Consider the following 20,836-nt stretch of genomic DNA (forward strand, 5'->3'; position numbering starts at 1 on the left):
AAACCCCTCTTCTCTCCCAAAAATTGCCTTTTAAAGGTGCCTTAAAGGGGTTTAATGCCTAGAACGAGAATTAAGTTTTAATGGTAAGTTTTATTGTTATTTAAGGCCTTTAGTATTTGTTTTCAGCCTTCCTAGGTGCCCCATTCTGCTAAGGTTCTCTCCACCTTTTAATATTCATGCCATACCAATTTTTAGCAAAAAGAGAATTAAATTTTCGCCACCAAGGTTTGCACCCATGACCATGCCAAAGCCAATTTAATGTTAAACCATCAGGCCAACTCATGTTTCTTGCTAACTCACCCAATTCAAGTATGGTATCATATGAAACATGCTCCATCATATTATTAAAACAATAATAATTAAATAACACAAACAACATACATAGGACTTGAACCCAAGTCCTCTCACACAATTAAAGTACTCTCAACCACTTGAGCTAGTACTTTTCTACGTCATACCCATCAGTATTTAGTGCCATAAATACACTACTTACCCGCATTTATTAATTAATTAATTATTTAATTAATTAAATTATGCGGATCTTACATTCCCCTCACCTTGAAATTTTTCGTCCTCGAAAAAGAGAAATTACCAGCAAACAGGTGAGGATACGACTTCCTCATGAGGTCCTCCATCTCCCAAGTCATCTCCTGGGTTGCCTCGTCCCAAAGAACCTTCACAGTCCGAATCTCCTTCCCTCTTAGTTGTTTGACTTGAGAATCCTGAATTCTCATCGGTCTAACCCCCAGAGTCAGATCCTTGCGCACTTGAACATCGTCTTGCTCCTGCACATGAGTAGGATCTGCCACGTACTTCCTCAACTGTGATACATGGAAGACGTTGTGCAAATTGGCCAAGTAAGGTTGCAAGGCAATTTCATACGCTGCTGGTCCGATCCTCCTTGTAATTTGGTATGGCCCGATGAATCTAGGAGTCAGCTTCCTCGACTTGAGAGCTCTCCCAATATCAACCGCCTCAAACTCAAGTGGCCTCCTCCTCTTATCTGCATAAGACTTTTGTCGACTCTGAGTCGCACGCATACGGTCTTGTATCACCCTTACTTTCTCAATGGTTTGTTGCAAGAACTGTGGCCCAAATACCACTGACTCCCCATCCTGCTACCAACACAGCGGAGTCCTGCATCTCCTACCATTTAATGCCTCGTATGGTGCCATCCCGATGCTGGAATGGTAGCTATTATTGTACGTGAACTCCACCAATGGCAACATGTCACTCCACGTACGCAGGTGATCTAACACACAAGTCCTCAGCAGATCCTTTAGCGACTGTATGGTTCTCTTAGACTGCCCATCCGTCTGAGGGTGGTACCCTGAGCTCATTCTCAGCTGAGTACCCAAGGCATTCTGCAGTGATTGCCAAAATCTCGATGTGAACCTCTGGTCTCTGTCTGACACAATACTCGTAGGCACCTTATGAAGTCTGACCACTTCTCGGACATACAGATCTGCCAATTTGTCCATAGACATCTTTTGGTTAATTGGTAGGAAGTGCGCACACTTCGTCAGTCTGTCTACAATAATCCAGATCGAGTCATGTCCTCTCACAAACCGTGGCAAGTGCGTGACAAAATGCATGGAAATGCTGTCCTATTTCCACTATGGAATGTCAAGAGGCTCCAACGTGCCACCCGGCCTCTGATGCTCAATCTTCGCCTTTTGGCATACTAAACAAGAAGCGATATAGTCAGCCACATCATTCTTCATACCCGTCCACCAGAAGGTCACTTTCAAGTCCTTATACATCTTAGTCATACCTGGATGTATGCTAAGACGACTCTTATGCCCTTCACCTAAGAGCATCTTCCTCAAAACCCAACTGCGAGGTACACACACTCTCTATCTGAATCTCAGGATACCATATTTGCCCATCCTGAAGTCTTTTCTCTTCTCGGTGCCCAACTCACTCACTATCTGTTGCAGTTCTTGATCTTTACCCTGTTCCTCCCTGACCTCATCTAAGAAATCATTAGTGATCTGCAACATGCTACACCGTATATGATCAACACCTGTGTATAGATTCAAGTTCATATCTCGCAGTTTCTTAACAAGCTCCAACTCCTTCATCATTATAGCAAACATATGAACTCTCTTCCTACTCAAGGCGTCAGCAACTACATTGGCTTTACTTGGATGGTATAGAAGCTCAAAATCATAGTCTTTCAAGTACTCCATCCGACGCCTCTGTCTCATATTCAGCTCTTTCTGATCAAATAAGTACATCAAACTTTTATGATCATTGAACACTTGGAACTGTGAACCATACAAGTAGTGCCTCCACGTCTTGAGAGAAAAAACTACCGCAGCCAATTCCAAGTCATGTGTAGGGTAGTTCTTCTTGTGTACCTTCAGCTGGCGAGATGCATAAGCAACAGGTCGTTTCTCCTGCATCAACACACACCCCAAGCCCTGGTATGAAGCATCACAGTACACCTCAAATGTTTTGGTTGTGTCAGGAATAGCTAATATAGGGGCAGTGGTCAATCTCCTCTTCATATCCTTAAAACAGACTTCACACTCGTCCGTCCAAGAAAAAGGCTAGTCCTTCCTGGTGAGTTGAGTCAATGGACTCACCATCATGGAGAACCCTTCCACAAAGCGCCTGTAATAACCTGCCAAGCCCAAAAAGCTTCTCACCTCAGTTACTATCTATGGTCTCTCTCACTTCACCACTGTTTCAATCTTCGTTGGGTCTATTGCTATTCCTTGGGCTGAGATTACATGACCCAAAAATTGTACCTCCTCCAGCCAAAAATCACACTTCGACAGTTTCCCATACAGTTTATGCTCTCTGAGAACCTCCAAAATCACTCATAGATGATCTGTGTGTTCTTCTTTACTCTCAGAATATATCAGTATGTCGTTAATGAATACAACGACAAACTGATCCAGATACGGCCGGAAAATCCTATGCATGTAGTCACTGAATATAGCAGGAGCATTCGTCACCCCAAACGGCATCACCACATACTCATAGTGACTGTAGCGAGACTTGAATGCTGTCTTCTGCACATCCTCTGGTTTGACTAAGATCTGATGATATCCAGACCTCAAGTCAATCTTAGAGAACACAGTTGCTCCCCACAATTGATCCAGCAAATCGTCAATTCTGGGCAACAGGTACTTATTCTTTATAGTCAGCTTATTCAACTGACGATAATCTACACACAATCTGGAACTACCGTCCTTCTTTTTCACTAGCAGCACCGGTGCTCCCCATGGTGATGCACTTGGTTGGATAAACTTCTTCTCAAGCAGATCCTCGATCTAGTTCTTCAACTCTGCCAACTCAACTAGCGCCATCCGATACGGTGCCATAGATACCGGGCCCGCTCCATGGATGAGATCAATGGTGAAATCCACATCCCTACTCGGTGGCAATTCTAGGATTCCATCAGGGAAGACATCGGCGTATTCATCCACCACTGGAATCATACTTATCTTCTCTGTGGTACTCTTTTTCTCTGTCTAAGCTACTATCATTAAGCAAGTAGCTCCAACTTCAATCTCCTTCTTTGCCTGGTTCGATGATATCAATTCTAGTCCTTCTACATTTGGATAAACTACTCGGCGTTGCCCGCAATCGAACACCACGTGGTTGCTGGCCAACCAGTCCATACCCAGAATCACGTCCAACCCTTCCATCGGTAAGCATATGAGATTCACCTTGAATCTGCGGCCTGCCACCTCCATAGGGCATCCTACACAAACAGACATGGTGGATACCTCTCCAGACGCTGGTGTCGCAACTATTAACTCGCACGCCAGCTCTCACATCACTAGACCGAGACTCCTCACACATTCATTGGTACGAATGAATGGGTAGCTCTTGAGTCATACAACACAACAACCTCGTGATCAAACAACAAACAAGTAGTCTATACTAAGTTACCTGATTAGGCTACCTTGATAGTTGTCAAGGCGAACACACGACCTGGGGCTCTAGGTCGATCCCCGACAGGTTTCTTTGCTGGTGCACCTCTAGCCGATTTCTTATTCGGGCCGTGACGTGCGAAATGGCCCATCTGGTCACAAACGTAGCACTTGCCAATGCTACTACCACCACTAGAGCTGCCTGAGGGTTTTGGACAATCCCTCCTAAGATGCTTCCCACCATAGTTGTAACACTGTAGTTTCTTGACCGAACTCTGTGGCCTATCATACGACTTCTCCTGTTGCCATGAATCAGAGGTATTCTTCTGAGGTCGTGCCCCTCTGCTGGGCCCCATCTCCAGCTGCTTAACGGCCTTGGCCAGCTCCACTAAGACTAGAAACTCCCTGATCCTGAGAGGTACAATGAAACGACGCAACTCGTGTTTCAGCCTGCCCTCATATTTTCTGCATCTCCACTCCTCGGTGACGGTAGGCGAGAAGAAGCTGGCCAAGTACTCAAATCTGTCTGTGTATGCCTGCACAATCAGGTTCCCCTACTGGAACGTGAGGAATTTCGCCTCTCTCTCGTGCCTAGCACTGTTTGGAAAATACTTCAAAAATCTCGCCCTGAAGGAAGTCCAGGTAACCTCCTCGCCCCGGGTCTGCATGAGCTGCTGCATGCCTGCCCACTAGTATTCTGCGTCAGCTACTAGCAGGAATGAGACGAATGCGAGCTTTTGAGCATCTGTGCAATTTATCACTCTACAGATTTTCTCACACTTTCTGAGCCAAGCATCGGCCTCATCCAGAGTGGATTTGCCTGTGAATTTTAAGGGGTTATGCCTCATAAAGTCCTCCACCGATACCGGGCGTGTGGGTGCTACCATGGCTCTAGGTTGCGCTACAATGGGCTGCATCGCATCTACCATCCGATGTATCACCTGCGCGATCTCATCAGCCCCAACATTATTCCTCCTCTGCCTATTTGCCATAGTCTGAGCACGCCACATATAACTGTTCACATAAAACAACTTTGGTTAAGACTTTATACCAAAAGTTAGTTAACAAACAATGATCAAAATGATCTCACAAGCACACAGGATAAGCTCACTCCCCACAAACCCCAAAAAAAATCTTTTGAAAACCATTGCTCTAATACCAAATGTAACATCCCGTCAGGATATTACGAAATTTACTAAAATAAAGAAAAGTAATTAATTACACTGCATTTAATAATACCTGATTTCCCAAAACCACGGGAAATTAAAACTTTATAAATTTACTAAAACATCCAAAAATACAAAACTGCGAGTTTAGTCAAAATAGGCCATGAGCCTTTACAACCTATTTCAAATAGAATAAAGAAAGCATAAACATAAAGATCCCATGATAATCCCCTCTCCGAAACTAAGCCTCACCAGCTCCACCTGCAACATCATCTGCTCACGTGCACCGCGTACACGATCATCGCCAAACACAAGCAGATAGGGTGAGCTAAAAGATAAAACATAAATGTATACCAAACACACACACACACACACACATATATATATATATATATATATATATGTATATGTATAACCGATAAAAATACATCAATAACACAAAACTCTTCTCTTATTCCGCATGGCCACAACCATATATGATATCCTTTCATTTCCAACAGAACTTACTCCATTTCTATCACATGGCGACAACCATGTATATCGATGCACCCCGCGGAAGACTCGTTACCTTCCTTCCACATCGCCACAACCATGTATAATAATGTACATCATGGAGACTCTATCCAGCTCTTCCACATGGCCACAACTATGTTAGCAGTGTTATACATCTTCTATTAAGTATCTCAAGGCGCCTTACTGCCACACCTATCGGTCACAACCGATAGAGCACGGGCGAAAACCATGCTACGGATCACACACCGTAACGTCCCAGGACTACCAAACTCGTCAGCAAATCACTAAGGAGGGCAATCCATTTGGACCCATCCGTACTGGCCACAACCAGCAAATCACTAAGGTCCCTTTTGTTCATCCGCTATCCCGAGCCATAACTCAAGGGAAGTTATTCCAGGCCACAACCCATAGAATGCCATGTGCTTAACCCCTATCCCGAGCCACACCTCAAGGATACGTTCCAGGCCATAACCCATGGAACACCAACAAGCCCACCAATGAGATATTCAAAAGGCCATGTAGACCACGCCTTACAAGTTCCATCTCATCTCTTTAATACAACATAAACACCTGCCTTGAAACGCACAACTTCACCCTCGATTGCTTAAACTAAGAGCCTTTATTCAACCACTCCAGCTTATCTCGCTTAAGCTAGATGCACTAGCTTGAGCGAGCCTCTAGAATATCTGCAACCTACGTAATCTCGCTTAAGCGAGCTCATTCTCGCTTGGGCGAGACCCTTGCTCGCCCAGTATAAAAATTACCTCGTCCAAGCGACGAGTTCTCCAAAACAACCCAATCATCCCTCTTTGCTTCGCTTAGGCAAAGGACTCTCGCCTGAGCGAGATTCCTTCAAAGACACCCTGCAACATACTCGAATTCACGCCTGAGCGAGGCATACTCGCTTGAGCGAGATGACTTGTCGCTCAGAACCAGATTTCCTTGCCTGAGCGAGTTGCTCGCGAAACCACAAGCTTTGCGTCTCTATTAATCTCGCCTAGGCGAGTCTGGCTCGTCTGAGCGAGAAATGCAGACCCCAAATCTGTTTACGCACGCACACCAGAATTAATGACCCATTTAACACCTCAATTCACACCAAAACAGCTTACATCAATTTCATCAACCATATGAACCTAATTTAGATACATTTCAGACCCCCTACACCCACATGTGCACAAAAGCCGCATACTCAGTACAATATCCCATCATAATCACACATTTAGGTAAGAATTCCAATAGAACAGTGTTCAATTACCCAAACCCCAAATTCCCTTCATGTAGAACACGAAATTCATGGCAAAACAGTATCACAATCATGCAATATGACCCAATATACAATTTCGGGTTCAACTCCCCTAACTTGGAATTTTCCTTTGCTTAGAAAAAATGCAGAATGTTGGAAATACCTCCTTGATCACTAGGCAGCCTAACACCCTCCCTTCACTATGCTCTCAATTGCCAAAACCCTCTCAATTTTCGCACCCTTGCAAAGCCCTCAGAAAACAGCTTCTCCAAACCCCTATTCTCTCCCAAAAATTGCCTTTTAAAGAGGTTTAATGCCTAAAACGAAAATTAAGTTTTAATGGTAAGTTTTATTGTTATTTAAGGCCTTTAGTATTTATTTTCAGCCTTCCTAGCTGCCCCATTTTGCTAGGGTTCTCTCCACCTTTTCATATTCACGCCATACCAATTGTTTGCAAAAAGAGAATTTTAAATTTTCGCCACCAAGGTTTGAACCCATGACCATGCCAAAGCCAATTTAATGTTAAACCATCAGGCCAACTCATTCAATTCAAGTATGGTATCATATGAAACATGCTCCATCATATTATTAAAACAATAATAATTAAATAACACACAAACAACATACATAAGACTTGAACCCAAGTCCTCTCACACAATTAAAGTACTCTCAACCACTAGAGCTAGTACTTTTCCACGTCATACCCATCAGTATTTAGTGCCATAAATACACTACTTATCCGCATTTATTAATTAATTAATTAAATTATGCGAATCTTACACTTAGTCTTTCATACCAGTGTCATGGTGCTTGTTGTAACATCCCGACCAGATATTATGGATTTTAAAGAATAAATAAAGAAATAATAAAACAACTTTAATTTAATAATACCTCATTTCCCAAAACTCGGGAAATTTAAATTTTTATTACTTCCAAATATAATCCAAAATCCAAAGTTTATAAACGGGACACAAAACAAAAGCATCTCATAAGAGTTTACATATTATTTCAAAACCATAAAATAATAAAATCTCCCCATGTTATCCCCGCTCTGTGGCTAAGCTCCACCAGAACCACCTGCATCAACATCATCTGCTCACGTGTATCGCGTACACGATCATCGCCAAGCACAAGCAGATAGGGTGAGCTTAACAGAATAAACATATAAATATTTACATATATGTAGAACACACTTATTTTCATATATATATATATATATATATATATATATTACAAACACCCCAAAAATATTCCCCCATAGGATTTCATATCACATGGCCACAACCATGTTATTTGTATTCTACATCTTCTAGTGATTACCTCAAGACGACTTGCTGCCATACCAATCGGCCACAACCGGTAGAGCACGTGCGAGAAACCATTGCTACGGATCACATACCATAACGCCAGGTGGAGTTCCCAAATATGAACATAGTTCGCAACGTTCCAAGACTACCAAACTCGATAGTCAACTATTGAGGATGGCAATCTATCCGGACCCATCCGTACTGGCCACAACCAGCACACTCACACCGGCAACACTCGCCAACTCAAGCTCAACTCAAGGGTTCCTCGTGTTCATCCGCCATCCCGAGCCACAACTCAAGAGATTCTATTCTAAGCCACAACTCAAGGAATACCTCATGTAGTACTAAATTTTCAAGCACTCTGAGCAGCTGGTAGCTATAAGACCCGAGAAAAATAAATAGTTAATTAAATAATTATTTAATAAATGCGGGTAATGGATGTTTGTAAGGCATTTACTGCGGAATGCTTTGGTGTGGAAAAGTACTAGCTCAAGTGGTTGAGAGTACTTTGATTGTGTGAGAGGACTTGGGTTCGAGTCATATGTATGCTAATTATGTGATGTTTGTTTTATTTCTATTTTTTTATATATAACATGTGAGAGCACGGTAGGTGATAATGTAATACTATATGTGTACGAATTATCACAAAATGTTAATTGGTTTGTTGGTTGTGGTTTGACCTTGTATTGTGAGGGTATGGGTTTGAATCCCGGTAACCCAACTTTAACTCTCTTTTTGCTAAATAGTGGATTATGGTATGAATGTGGAAGGGTGGAGGAAACCTAGTAGAAGAGGCAGCCAAAGGGGCTGAAAATCATTAAATCATGGGCCTTGAATAACAAATAAATCACTATTAAGTTAAGTTTTTCGTTTTGTCACTTAAACCTACTATTAGGATGCCTATATAAGGTGAAATTGAGGTGAGAGGAAAGGTTTTGGCAGCTGTATTTTGGGTATAAGCAGAGGGGTGCGAAAATCTGAAGAGAACCGTGGGTGTTAGGGCAATTAAGAGCTGAATTGGGAAAAACCAAAGAGAGAGCATTGGTACTCTAGGGGAAGACGCATAATTCCAATTAAAAGCCACCAAAAATTCCAGGTTAGGGGAGCTCCTCTGTGTGAGAAATTATGTGATTGTATTGATTTTGTTACTGCAGTGTTACACATGTTTATATGTTTCTTTGCCATGAAATTTTCATGCTCTCTGTGATTGGATTGAACCTTGGCTGATGTACGTTGCATAACCATTCTTGTATGCGCATATTAAAAATAATAGAGTTTTTGGGTACTATATGTGACTATGGTTCAATTGCATTGGTTTGGGATCAAATTTTGAGGTCTAAAACAGGTTCATAATTCTGGAACGATGAAGGGGATTGATTGTCAATTTTGGAAAGGGGTGTTGGCATGGTTTGGGTGTTTGCGTGTGCGTAATAGTGAACCAGACTGATAATCTCGCTGAGGCGAGCTAGGCTCGCCTCAGCGAGAGTTGTAGAGTCGAAAGTTATGTTTTCTGCACGAGCTACTCGCTCAGGCGGAGTGTCAGGGTTTTGGGGACCTGTTAACTCGCTCAGGCGAATACCTCTTGCCTAAACGAGAAATCAAGTGTGTGAGATTTTGTTTTGGGGCACCTCGCGCAGGCGAGGGGATTGATGTTTGGGCGACACGGATCTCGCCCAGGCGAGAGGCTCTCGCTTAAGCGAGACCTCACGTTTTAACTTGGCATTTTGTTAACTCGCCGCCTAGGCGAGAGTTTGGGTTTTAGGCGAAGGGCGATCTCGCCCAGGCGAGGAGAGACTCGCTTAAGCGAGACCTCGGAGGTAAACTAGTTTGGCACGCTCGCTCAGGTGAGGAAGCTTAGCTTAAGTGAGACAGGCCTGGTCGCTTAAGCTAAGGTTTCTAGCCTAAGCGTGTTTAGTGCAATTTGTGTGTGTTGTTTGTACACACTGATAAAAACGTGGATCAGGAGATGCTGTGCCATGAGCGGTTAGGTTCATGGATGGTGGTTAACATGTGATGGTATGAGCGGGGAGGTTCATACTCAATTACTCTCCTGTGGGGTTACGAGCGAGGTAGGTTCGTATGTTCCGTGCTCATAGTTGAGAGATGCCGCGTGCGGGGAGGTACGTAGCTGGTGGATCACATGTGTTGTACCAAGGATGTGAATAGGGTCAAATTCTGAGAATGTAATTGGGTCTTTATGTTTTATATTATGTATTTGATATATGTTTATTATTCTTTTGGGCTCACCCTTTCTATTTGTGATTGGCAATGATCGTGTAATTCGTGACACTAGAGCAGATGGTGTTACAAGTGATGTCGAGGGTGCTCAGACGACAAAGTGAGGGCTAGCTGGGATAAAGCTAGGACTTTATAAGTGTTTCTATAGTGTTAATGGAACTTGTAATGACTTTGGATTTAATTACATTTAAAACTTTGTCGCATTAAATATTAAATTTATGTAGTTTCCAAGTATGAGACTTAATAAGATTGCGACGCTTGTTTTTTTTTTATATTTATATTTAATATAAAATCAAGTAATATTCACTAGGGATGTTACAGTAGCCCAAACTTGGACCTATAATCTACAACATTTTCATTCCAATTTAGTTGGTTGACATCTCTACAATTCATAACTTAATTGGATTTGGTCTAAAACCACAAGATCAGTTACTTAGTTATGTTTCTCTCCTTATTCTGGTTTAATAATTTGGTTTCACAACTCCAAAGAGTTCACTAGTTTACACCTCCTGTTTTACAGTGTGCCATCCAAAGTCCTACCACTTTTATGTCAACATTTCACACTACATTACATAATCTCAAGCCAAATCATTCATGCTAAGTCTAGTGTACTCAACCTATAGCTATATCCCTTGTACACTCCAGTTTTAAACCCTTCAAGACTCTACTTCATTCCCCTCTACTGCCATATAGTTATTATCAAGGTTATCATCAAACTACCATTTCCCACTCCAAGGATAGCACGAACCAGTATTTTTCCCAAAATTTAACATACCAGCAACTCTCGCAACCATAAAGATTTCACTTTACTAAGATGGCGCCTGGCGGCCAGCCCCGTGCCACTAGGTTATGCATACAATTCTGGGCAAATTCCCAGAATTCCCGCACCTGCACTGCTCTTCTCTCTCATAATTCCTCTAATGCAAATTCACCACACATTTCCAATTATTTAACAACCCAGTTATACTAATCGTTCCATTTGATATTAGCAAATACCCAAATTAAGTTTCCGCTAATTGATTCCATAAGTGACAATTCGCAATTCATCAAACCCTAAAACCTCCTTACACTGTTTCATTCAATTATGCTCGAAAATACGTGAATATACCCACTGTTGGACATCACACCCAACCTTTAGTGAGTACGGTTAACTTTCCCCCCGATCAGAATCAACCCCGCACCTAGTAAACAACAAAAAAACGAACCATTTAGCTCGCATCGCCTGGCGGTTCAGTCAGTACCGCCAGGCCCTTCATCTAGAAACCCAGAATTGGGTGAAACACCTTGCGTCACCTAACGGCCGGGAATGTGCCGCCAGGCGGTTACTCTCCAGGAACCCAGAAACACGTGAAAGTGCATGTGCCGCCTGGCGGCTATGAACAGCCTGGGATGCGGTTTTTGGAAATTTTCCAGAAAACACGAAAAATGCAACAGATCAAGGCTCCCAACCACTTGAGATAGTACTTTTCCACGTCATACAATTTAGAATTTAATGCCATAAAGACTCCCACTACCTGCATTTATTAATTAATTATTTATTTAATTAATTAAATTTCACGGGTCTTACACTTGTTTCAAATCATACAAGGCCTTTTTCAATTTGAAAACATGGTTAGGATAAAGATGATCCTCAAACCTAGGAGGTTGTGATACATACATTTCTTCATTTAAGAAATCATTCAAGAATGCACTTTTCACATCCATTTGATGTTATTTAAAGTTAAACATGCAAACATATATTAATAGTAATCTCACAGCTTATAGCCTAGCTACAAGTGAATGTGTTTCATAAAAATCAATGCCTTCTTCTTGATTATACCCTTTAGCAACTAGTATAACTTTATTTCTTACTATATTACCATTTTCATCCATTTTGTTTCTAAAAACCCATTTAGTTCCAATTATATTCATGTCATCACTTCTAGGAACTAGAAACCACACATAATTTCTTGTGAATTGATTAAGTTCATCTTGCATAGCAACAATCCAATTATTATCATTGAAAGCATCATTCACATTCTTAGGTTCAATTTGAGATACAAAGGTAACATGTTCGCAAAATATAAGTTTGTGTCTAGTGGATACTCCCTATCTAATATCACCAATAATGTTGTCCTTTATTAGCCCTTTAGGTTCGATCCAATTCTTTGGTAAGTTGTTGTCTGTAGCTATTTCAGTCGACTATTTTTCCTTTTTAGTAGATTGATTTTCTACAACAGATTACTTTTATACAGCAAATTGCTTTTCCTGCAATATATCTTCATATGCATTCTTTGACACTTGATCTTGTAGCTTTAGGTTAGTTTCATCAAATACAACATGCATGGACTCTTCAACAATCATTAGTCTTTTGTTATAAACTTTATATGCATGACCATGTATAGCATAACCAAGAAAAACACCTTCATTCGCTTTGGCACCAAACTTTCTAATTTGCTCTTTACCATTATTTAAGATGAAACACTTACAACCAAATACTTTAAGGTGGCTTAAAACATGTCTTCTCCCTTTGAAAAGCTCATAGCGGGCTTTTCTTTAAAATAGGTCTAATTAACACACGATTTAACACATAATAAGCTGTGTTGACTGCATCAGCCAAAATTACTTAGGTAGTGAGTTTTCATTTAACATGGTTGCAGCTAATTCTTCAAGTGATCTATTCTTTCTTTCAACTACTTCAATTTGTTCTAGAGTTCTTAGAGTAGAAAACTTATGTTTAATCCCATGTTTTTCACAAAAAGTGTTCAAATCTTTCATTTTGAAACTTTCCACCATAATCACTTCAAATAGACACTATTTTATAACTCTTTTCATTTTCTAAAACCTCGGCAAGTCTTTTAAAAGCATGGAGTGTGTCATTTTTGGCTGGTAAAAACAAAGTTCATGTAAACCTAGAAAAATCATCTACTATGACTAATGCATAAAGGTTTCTACCAAGACTTATGGTTCGAGATGGACCAAATAGATCCATGTGAAGCAACTCTAGAGGTTTTTCAATTGAAACACAATTTTTGGGTTTAAAAGAGACCTTGTTCTGATTTCCCTTTTGACAAGCTTCACATATTCTATCCTTCTCAAATTTGAGTTTTGGTAAACCTTCAACCAACTATTTTCTATTTAATCAATTAAAATGCTGCATGTATGTGTAACCATCTATCATCCTCTTTTGTAAGCAAACAATGAATTCTAAATTATGCATGATGCAGATCAATAGTGTATATATTGTTGACTCTTTTTCCTATCAATACAATACTACCACATGCATCATAGATAAAGCAATGATTTGGTTCAATTACAACTTTAAAACCTTTGTCACAAAGTTGGCTTATACTTATCAAGTTGTGCTTTAACCCTTTTACTAGCAGCACATTCGATATGTTGAATGAGGATCCATTGCTTATGACTCCATTTCCAAGTATTCTTCCATTTTTGTTGTCTCCATAAGTCACAAATCCTTCATCCTTCAACTCCAACTTAGCAAACTTGGTCTAGTCACCTGTCATGTGTCTCGAACAACCACTATCAAGGTACCATAAATCTTACTTGGTACCTTTTGATAGGTTGGGTCCATCATGGTTACACCTTTCTAGATCCTTTTGGGATCCATTTCGTAACCCCTTTAGGAACACCATACTTTCTAGCATAGCAATTCTTAATAACATGACCTTTCTTCATACAATAGTTGCAAGGGATGAGTGGCATATCATTTGGCTTACTTTTTGAAAAGAAACTAGAGAACTTCTTGGCTTTCTTTTTGAAAGTAGGATTGTAACCAAGCCCAAATTTCCCAAGCACACAATTTTGAGAGTCAAGAACAACTTCTAGGTTTGCTTTCCCACTTATGAACTTTGCACATGTTTTCAAAAGGTATTTCACTTGATTTTTTTAAAACAGTGGAGTTTAGGCATTCAATTTTCATATGTCCTTGCTTTCCATAACTATAACAAGTGAAATTAGAAGAATTTGACTCAAATCGCTTGGAAGTGTACCTCTTTTGATTACCTTTGTTACCTTTCTTTTCGAGATACTTCCCAAACCTTTTGACAAATAGATTCAGGTTCTCATATTCATTTGATTCTGCCACTTCATCCTCGGGTTCATTATTCCTCTTAGTGCCAATTTTCAAGGCTATAATATTCCTCACCTTTTTCTCACTTGACTCTTGCTTATTATTCTGGTATTTTGTGTAATTTTCCTGAATAAATTTTTGTGCCAACTCCAAACTCTCATTTTAAATATATAATTTTTCATCGTCTTTTCATGATTTTGGTTGCGATAAGTCACTAATGTGTAAGTTTTTTTATTTTAATTAGAATATTTTTTAGTGGCTAAATTGATTGCAAAAATAGAAGCATTTAGTGACCAGCATATTGCAATGGCTAAAGAACAAATTTGAATAGTTTAACAATGAAAATATCAATGACTAATTTTATGTACATGACTTTATTAAGATTATAAACAATATTTTGACATGCTTGTAAACCATTTTCTAACTTGTTTATAAATACTACAAATTTAGTTATGCTAAATAACAACCAACTCCTATAATAATATAGTAAAGAGTAGTGTAAAAAATAATAGTATACATATTACATGATCCAACATAAAATCACAATGGAAATAGTTCTAAATAAATATGTAACTTTTAAAGTCATAATACAATTACATATAACTAATGGTCTTATGGTTTACCATCACTAGAACGATCTTACTATATCATTTCCACTTCTAGGAGATCAAAAGGAATTGACATAATATTCTTCAACAAGATATGTTGTAAAATAAGTTCTTGTTGGAATATGCATTCACTTTGTTGCTGATAATTTTTCATCAAACACTTCATCTTCTCTTTAAGTGTCCTCTCATTGGCATCCTTTGTCATAAGCTCGACATTTAATTTCTAAATAGTTTCACACATTTCTTTTATTTGATTAACAACTAAAGCTTGGTTGGTACAAGGGATAAGAATTCGGGGTGCGCCAGGCGAGCTAGAATATCTTTTTATGCATTTTAGGTTAACAAATTTGTTCCTATATTGTAAGATGACATGTTGTTATTAGACTTTAGCTATAATTTTTGTTGCTATTGTTTCTTGTCTTTGATTAATTAAACTATATGGAATTATTTCGATAGGAAATGAATATCAATTATTATAGGAAAATAAAAAAGGTTTTGTTTTTCTCATGACAAAAATTTTTGTTTTTGGTCATAAAAAATGTGGGTCTGCAAGGTGGGGCAGACCAGGAAAGTAAAACTAATTTTGAACTATGGCACAGGCCAACCCGACCTGCACTTTGCGGGCCAAAACGTAGGGCGCTCCAAAATGAGTTGTACTAGCCTGCTTGGCCATCCCTAGTTGGTACTAAAGTTGGCACTTGTAAAAATAGGAAACTTTTTTCTTAATGTAACAAATCCATACACAATCCCCTTTTTAATTTTTCACCTCCAACAATAGCAAAGGGTCCGATTCTTTCCTTTGCTCACAAGTTCTAATTTGAACTCAATTTCTAAAAAAATTAATTTACTCCTATTTTTCTTTTCAAAATTAATTCTCGTTTTTCTCATACTCCCTCTGTTTTCCAATTTCTCTCTTTTTACCCTTTCCATTTTTTAAAACACTAGAGCCAACTAACTACTCACTTTCATGTTCACTCCCTTCCCAAATTTACTCTTGTTCCACTTTCCAAATCCACTCTCGCATTCACCCTATATCCTAATTCATTTTCCATTGAAACACTCACTTTCCCAATTTATTCTCATTTTTTGAAACTCTCGACCTAGTGTTAGTGAAAAATGGCAAGTGCCTGGTTGCACATAGCAAGTAACAAATATCGTTCTCTCCATAGGGACTTGTCCAACATATGACAAATCTTGCAATTCACAACTCAAATAGACAATAAAACTTACAAAAACACAAAGAAACTCTTTTTGGTATTTTTATCAAATAGTTGTTTTGCAAGAAGAAATTTTAACATAGAGTATTTACAACTATCAAGAGTAGATTTCATTCAGTTCATTCTCATGCATTGGCAAACATCTCATTTCCATATTCAAGTCAAAATCAACTCACCAATATACTCAAATCCTATCCCTAGTGACTTTGAGCTTATAATAAATCATCAAGTTCCAATTCCTTGAATCCTTAAAAAGTAACCATGCATCAAGTTCAAAAGTCTTAAGATTACTAATGAATCATGTTCTATCCTTAGATACAAGCTCCATTAGGTATTCAATTTCACTTTTAGGTTCAAAAGACATTTGTCAACACTTCAAGAACCACAAATCATGCATGGATTTCCAAACCAAAGCAAGCATTAAGCATGGAAATCAAATACTAACATTGAAATGGAAAAAATATGTATTAACAACATAAATTACACAACAATTCAGTTTCTTACGTCTAATCTCAACAAATAGGGTTAGCTCTCCATGGTGGAGAACCTAGGGTTTACAAATATAAGAGACAAGGAAGAAAGGGAAACCAAAGAGAAGATGCAAGCCCTCTCCTAGGTTCTTGGCAGCCACTACATGCTCCAATTACACCTCCCATTCACATCTCCATCTCCCAATCGCAACTCATCTTCCTTTCTAACCCAAAAAGGGAGAAAAACCACCATAAATGGAGGAGAAGATCCAATAAGGAATGAGAGAGTTTCCCAACACCCTTAACAACCTCTAAGAGGCTCTCCAAGCACCCAAAAGTATTTCTCTATCTTACCAAACGAGGAATCGTCCAAACCCTTGCGAGAAGCAAGATTAAATACCCATTTTTTGACATCTTAGAACACCACTATTGAGCCTTGTCTCAGCACCTCTCAACGCCAAGTTTTACGAATTGAATGGCGTTCAACCCCACTTTTGTATCGCTCAACCATGTGGGCGCTCAACCTTACTTGCCACCACTTAGCCTGTGGGCGCTCAGCCTCACTTTCCACCGCATAGCCTTGTGAAGTTTGACAACATTTTGTATTTGAAACATTGGGCATGATTCTAGTGGCGCCTGACGTGGGTATTTATCTCAAATTGATATTTTCTTATGCAAAATATGCTCCCTTGAGTTTTTGCTTGTTTTCCTCCACCACAAATGCTTCCTATTAACTTATTTAACATATTGAAAATAGAGATTAGAGGTAAAACAAGCATAAAATAATTAAAATACAAAACAATACAAAACAAACTAAAGTTGAGAATATACCAAGATAAAAGGTAGGAAAGAGTTTATTTATTCATGACAATAAACACATAAAAGAGGTAAAAATGGACATTATCACCTAGTCACATTCTAACCCACCAACTCTTATTGTTTAGTCTTCATTGTTTCGAAAAGATTAGCAAATCATGATTCCTTGCTCATTGTTTGCTGTTTGTTATTCGCTGTTTGCTATTCCCAAACGATTTGCATCAGAGGCTATTTGATATTTCTCGCTAGTTCAAGGTAGCCCATTTCGTGTTCTTCGTTGATTCATTGTTTTCTATTAAAAAATGTGTTTTATGCTTTTGGTTTGCTTCTTTCGATAGTTTGTTACTCATAAGGATAGTCTAAAACGTGTTTAGATCAGTATTCTTTGAGTGCACTAAGGGATTGCATGATTTAGCATTCTTTAAAGTTGCATAAGGTTTCCAATGTAGGATTAGATGAGAAGGTAAATAAGAAAACAAGTTTGTAATATATTTGCTCTCCTTTACACATGTTCATTTCCATGTTCTTGTGAGTTTAGATGCTACTAGAAAAGCCAAATTCTATTTCATTTTTCTTAAAATTTGGGTGTTTGTTTTGTTAGCTTCGTCCTTGTCCTTAACGAAACAAATAAGACATGCCAATTATAAAAAAAGATATATTATTGTTGATTGAGTATAAGCAAACTTAATGTGTAAGTTGAATCTTTATAGCATGATCCATGCTCAAACTTAGTTGTTAGAGTCAGATGGAGGAGTTGGCACTTCAAGTGAATAATCCAGTGGAGGTGGGAGATCCTTAGTTTCACTACACACAACAAAAGGATCACATACAAGAGGAATATTGATTATATTAGAACTGTTGACATGAGAAGCCAAGGTGGTTTGCTTCTTGAAGATTTGATGAAGATTGAATGAAGCTCTTTTGAACTATCTTGGAGCCATTACAATTGTAATGAAGCCTACATTGATAAGGAAAGGAGATTTGATGATATCCATGGTGATCAAGGCTGGAACGTGTGCTCTTCGTGTAGTTATATCATTTAGAAAGTGAATTTGTAGTTTGTAATTCATGTTGTAGACCTTGTAGCATTAATTAGATGTAGTTTGGTCTTTATTGTGTTTTTAATCTGTTGAATGGTTTTTCAATAGGTTAAAATGTCTCTTTTAGTTTGTTGAATAGTTTTTCAACAGGTTAAAAGGTTGGCTGTAGTAGTCTTAAACTGCAACAAATTCAATCAGTTGATTTAGTTTTTAATCAACTGATTTCACTTAAGTCAAGTGAAATCAACCGATTGATTTGAAAATCAACCTATTGAATTTCATAACAGTTTGACTATAAAAGCTGTGATTTTTGAAAGAGAGGCTTGTTGATAATTTTAGAGCACAAATTTGTTCGGGAAACTTGTGGAAACTTTCTCCCTCATGATCATACGTGTTGCAGCTGTTGAAGATTGATCTTGGATCAATTCTTAGAGTTGTTGGCTTGGTTTGAAGCTTGGAGAAAGTGGTTTGTGGTAGGATGGGTTGTGCTACCACTGAGGTTTGATCTTTCTCAAGCTTTTTGTGTGTGCCTGGTGGTTTTCCAGGTCTACAAGAGGGTTCTTGTTGTGCCGGTGTGATTCTTGTGTGATTCAAGAGTCTTTTGTGGTGTTTTTGCATATTTTGGAAGTGTAAGTGATGAGTTCAAATTTTTTCCCTCATTTAATATTTAAATTTGGGGATTTAATTGAATTTTCTGTGCTTAAAGATTGATTTAATTAGAATTTGTGATTATTGGATTTATTGAGTAAGTTTGGTAAAAGTGGCGTAAAAATTGATTTTAGTTGCATAAAATATTATTGGATATTCTAACGTTTGTTGATGCAGCTGGAATTTATTTTTGGTCAATTAATAGTGTGATTTTAAAATATTCAAAGTTACAAAATAAGTCCAAAATCAAGAAATTCTGAAAAAGAATAAATCAGGAGCTAAATGCACCCCCAGATTTTATTTGCACACTCCTCCCTCAAGTGGACCACAAAAACCTGTTCTGCACCCCCAGTTTTCACTAAGTTGCACCCCTCCTACCACTTAAATTCCACTCAACCAGATCACGCCATGTGGCAATCCCCACCTCTTAAAATTAGCCAACCAGAACAAGCCACGTGTCATAATCCTACCCTCACCAAGTTAACCAATCAGATTCTGCCACGTCATCATCTTCATCTCCCAAAACCCTAACTCTAATTTTCTCCTCTCCTTCCACCCTCCACACAGCCGTCGCCGCCAACCTTTTCCGACCACCATCGCAGCTCCGCGCGAACCTTCACCGTGAGCACACAGCCACTTCACTCACGCATCAGCCATGGAAACTGCCACACCTCCGCTCGCCACACCTCCGCGAACCAGAACACCGCGACGCAGCACCTCCATTTTCTCTCCATCATCTTCTCCGTCGCGCTCACCATGACAACACCATCTTCACGCCTCCGCGAGGTTTGCTTCGCGACCACCACGATTCTGCAGCGCACAACCATGGAGCTCCTTCGCCTGCACCAGTTCCTCCACCATCGCGATCATCTTCTTCACTCGCGCCACCAGATCGCGCAGTCACCACCTGTTCTGCAGCACCATCTTCGCGCGAACCAGTGCCGCCACTGCACCTGCAACCACTGCGCCCACCGGACGAACCACCGCGAAGCGCCGCCACCTTCTCCGCACCAGATCTACGGCCTTCGCACGCCACAATTGCAGCACACACATCTCCTCGCCGCGCCACCACCATCTTCCACCATTCGCGGCCGTCACAGAGCATCGCGCACTATCTTCACCACTGCAGCAGCACCTCCGCGTCGCGCCACCTCGCCGGAGAAGAAGCCGGAGCAGCCGCCGTCAGCCGCGCCGCCAGGGAGGAAGGAGGAAGGGGCAGAAACCCTAATTCTGGAAAGTGTACTCTGCGCCACGTGTCAGCGTCTGATAGGACAGTCAAACTGGTCAACTGGTCAACTCTGGTCAACTGGTCAAAGTCAGCAGTCAACTCTGGTCAAAACTGCAAATATGGTTAAATGAGAAGGGCAGAATTGGAAATTGGACAGGAATTAAGTTGCTAATTAATTAAATAAAAATAAAAGATTTTAGCAACTGACAGATAAAGCCCAAAGTCCAGTTGAAGCCTATATAAAGAGACTTAAGGGAGCAGAAACGGGACACAATTTGACGATTGACAATTTTACAGCTGACAGCTTAGACACTTAGAACTCTTTGGTTTTGGCAGATACAGTCTCCACCACATCTCTCATTCTCTTCTTTTATTTTCTTTCT

The 20,836-nt window shown here is 39.7% G+C and overlaps 1 protein-coding gene across 1 annotated transcript; it reads right to left on the reverse strand.

The window, feature by feature from the left end:
- Positions 1-542: 542 nt before the first annotated feature.
- Positions 543-1,040, reverse strand: LOC146882211 (uncharacterized). Its single transcript, XM_085667324.1, has one exon. It carries the CDS (start codon positions 1,038-1,040, stop codon positions 543-545), a length of 498 nt encoding a protein of 165 aa, XP_085523450.1.
- Positions 1,041-20,836: the final 19,796 nt, after the last annotated feature.

Source organism: Vigna unguiculata, chromosome 10 (genome assembly GCF_037176805.1).
Source record: "Vigna unguiculata cultivar grain cowpea cultivar isolate G323 ecotype 2 chromosome 10, ASM3717680v1, whole genome shotgun sequence".
Classification (NCBI taxonomy): Eukaryota; Viridiplantae; Streptophyta; class Magnoliopsida; order Fabales; family Fabaceae; genus Vigna; species Vigna unguiculata.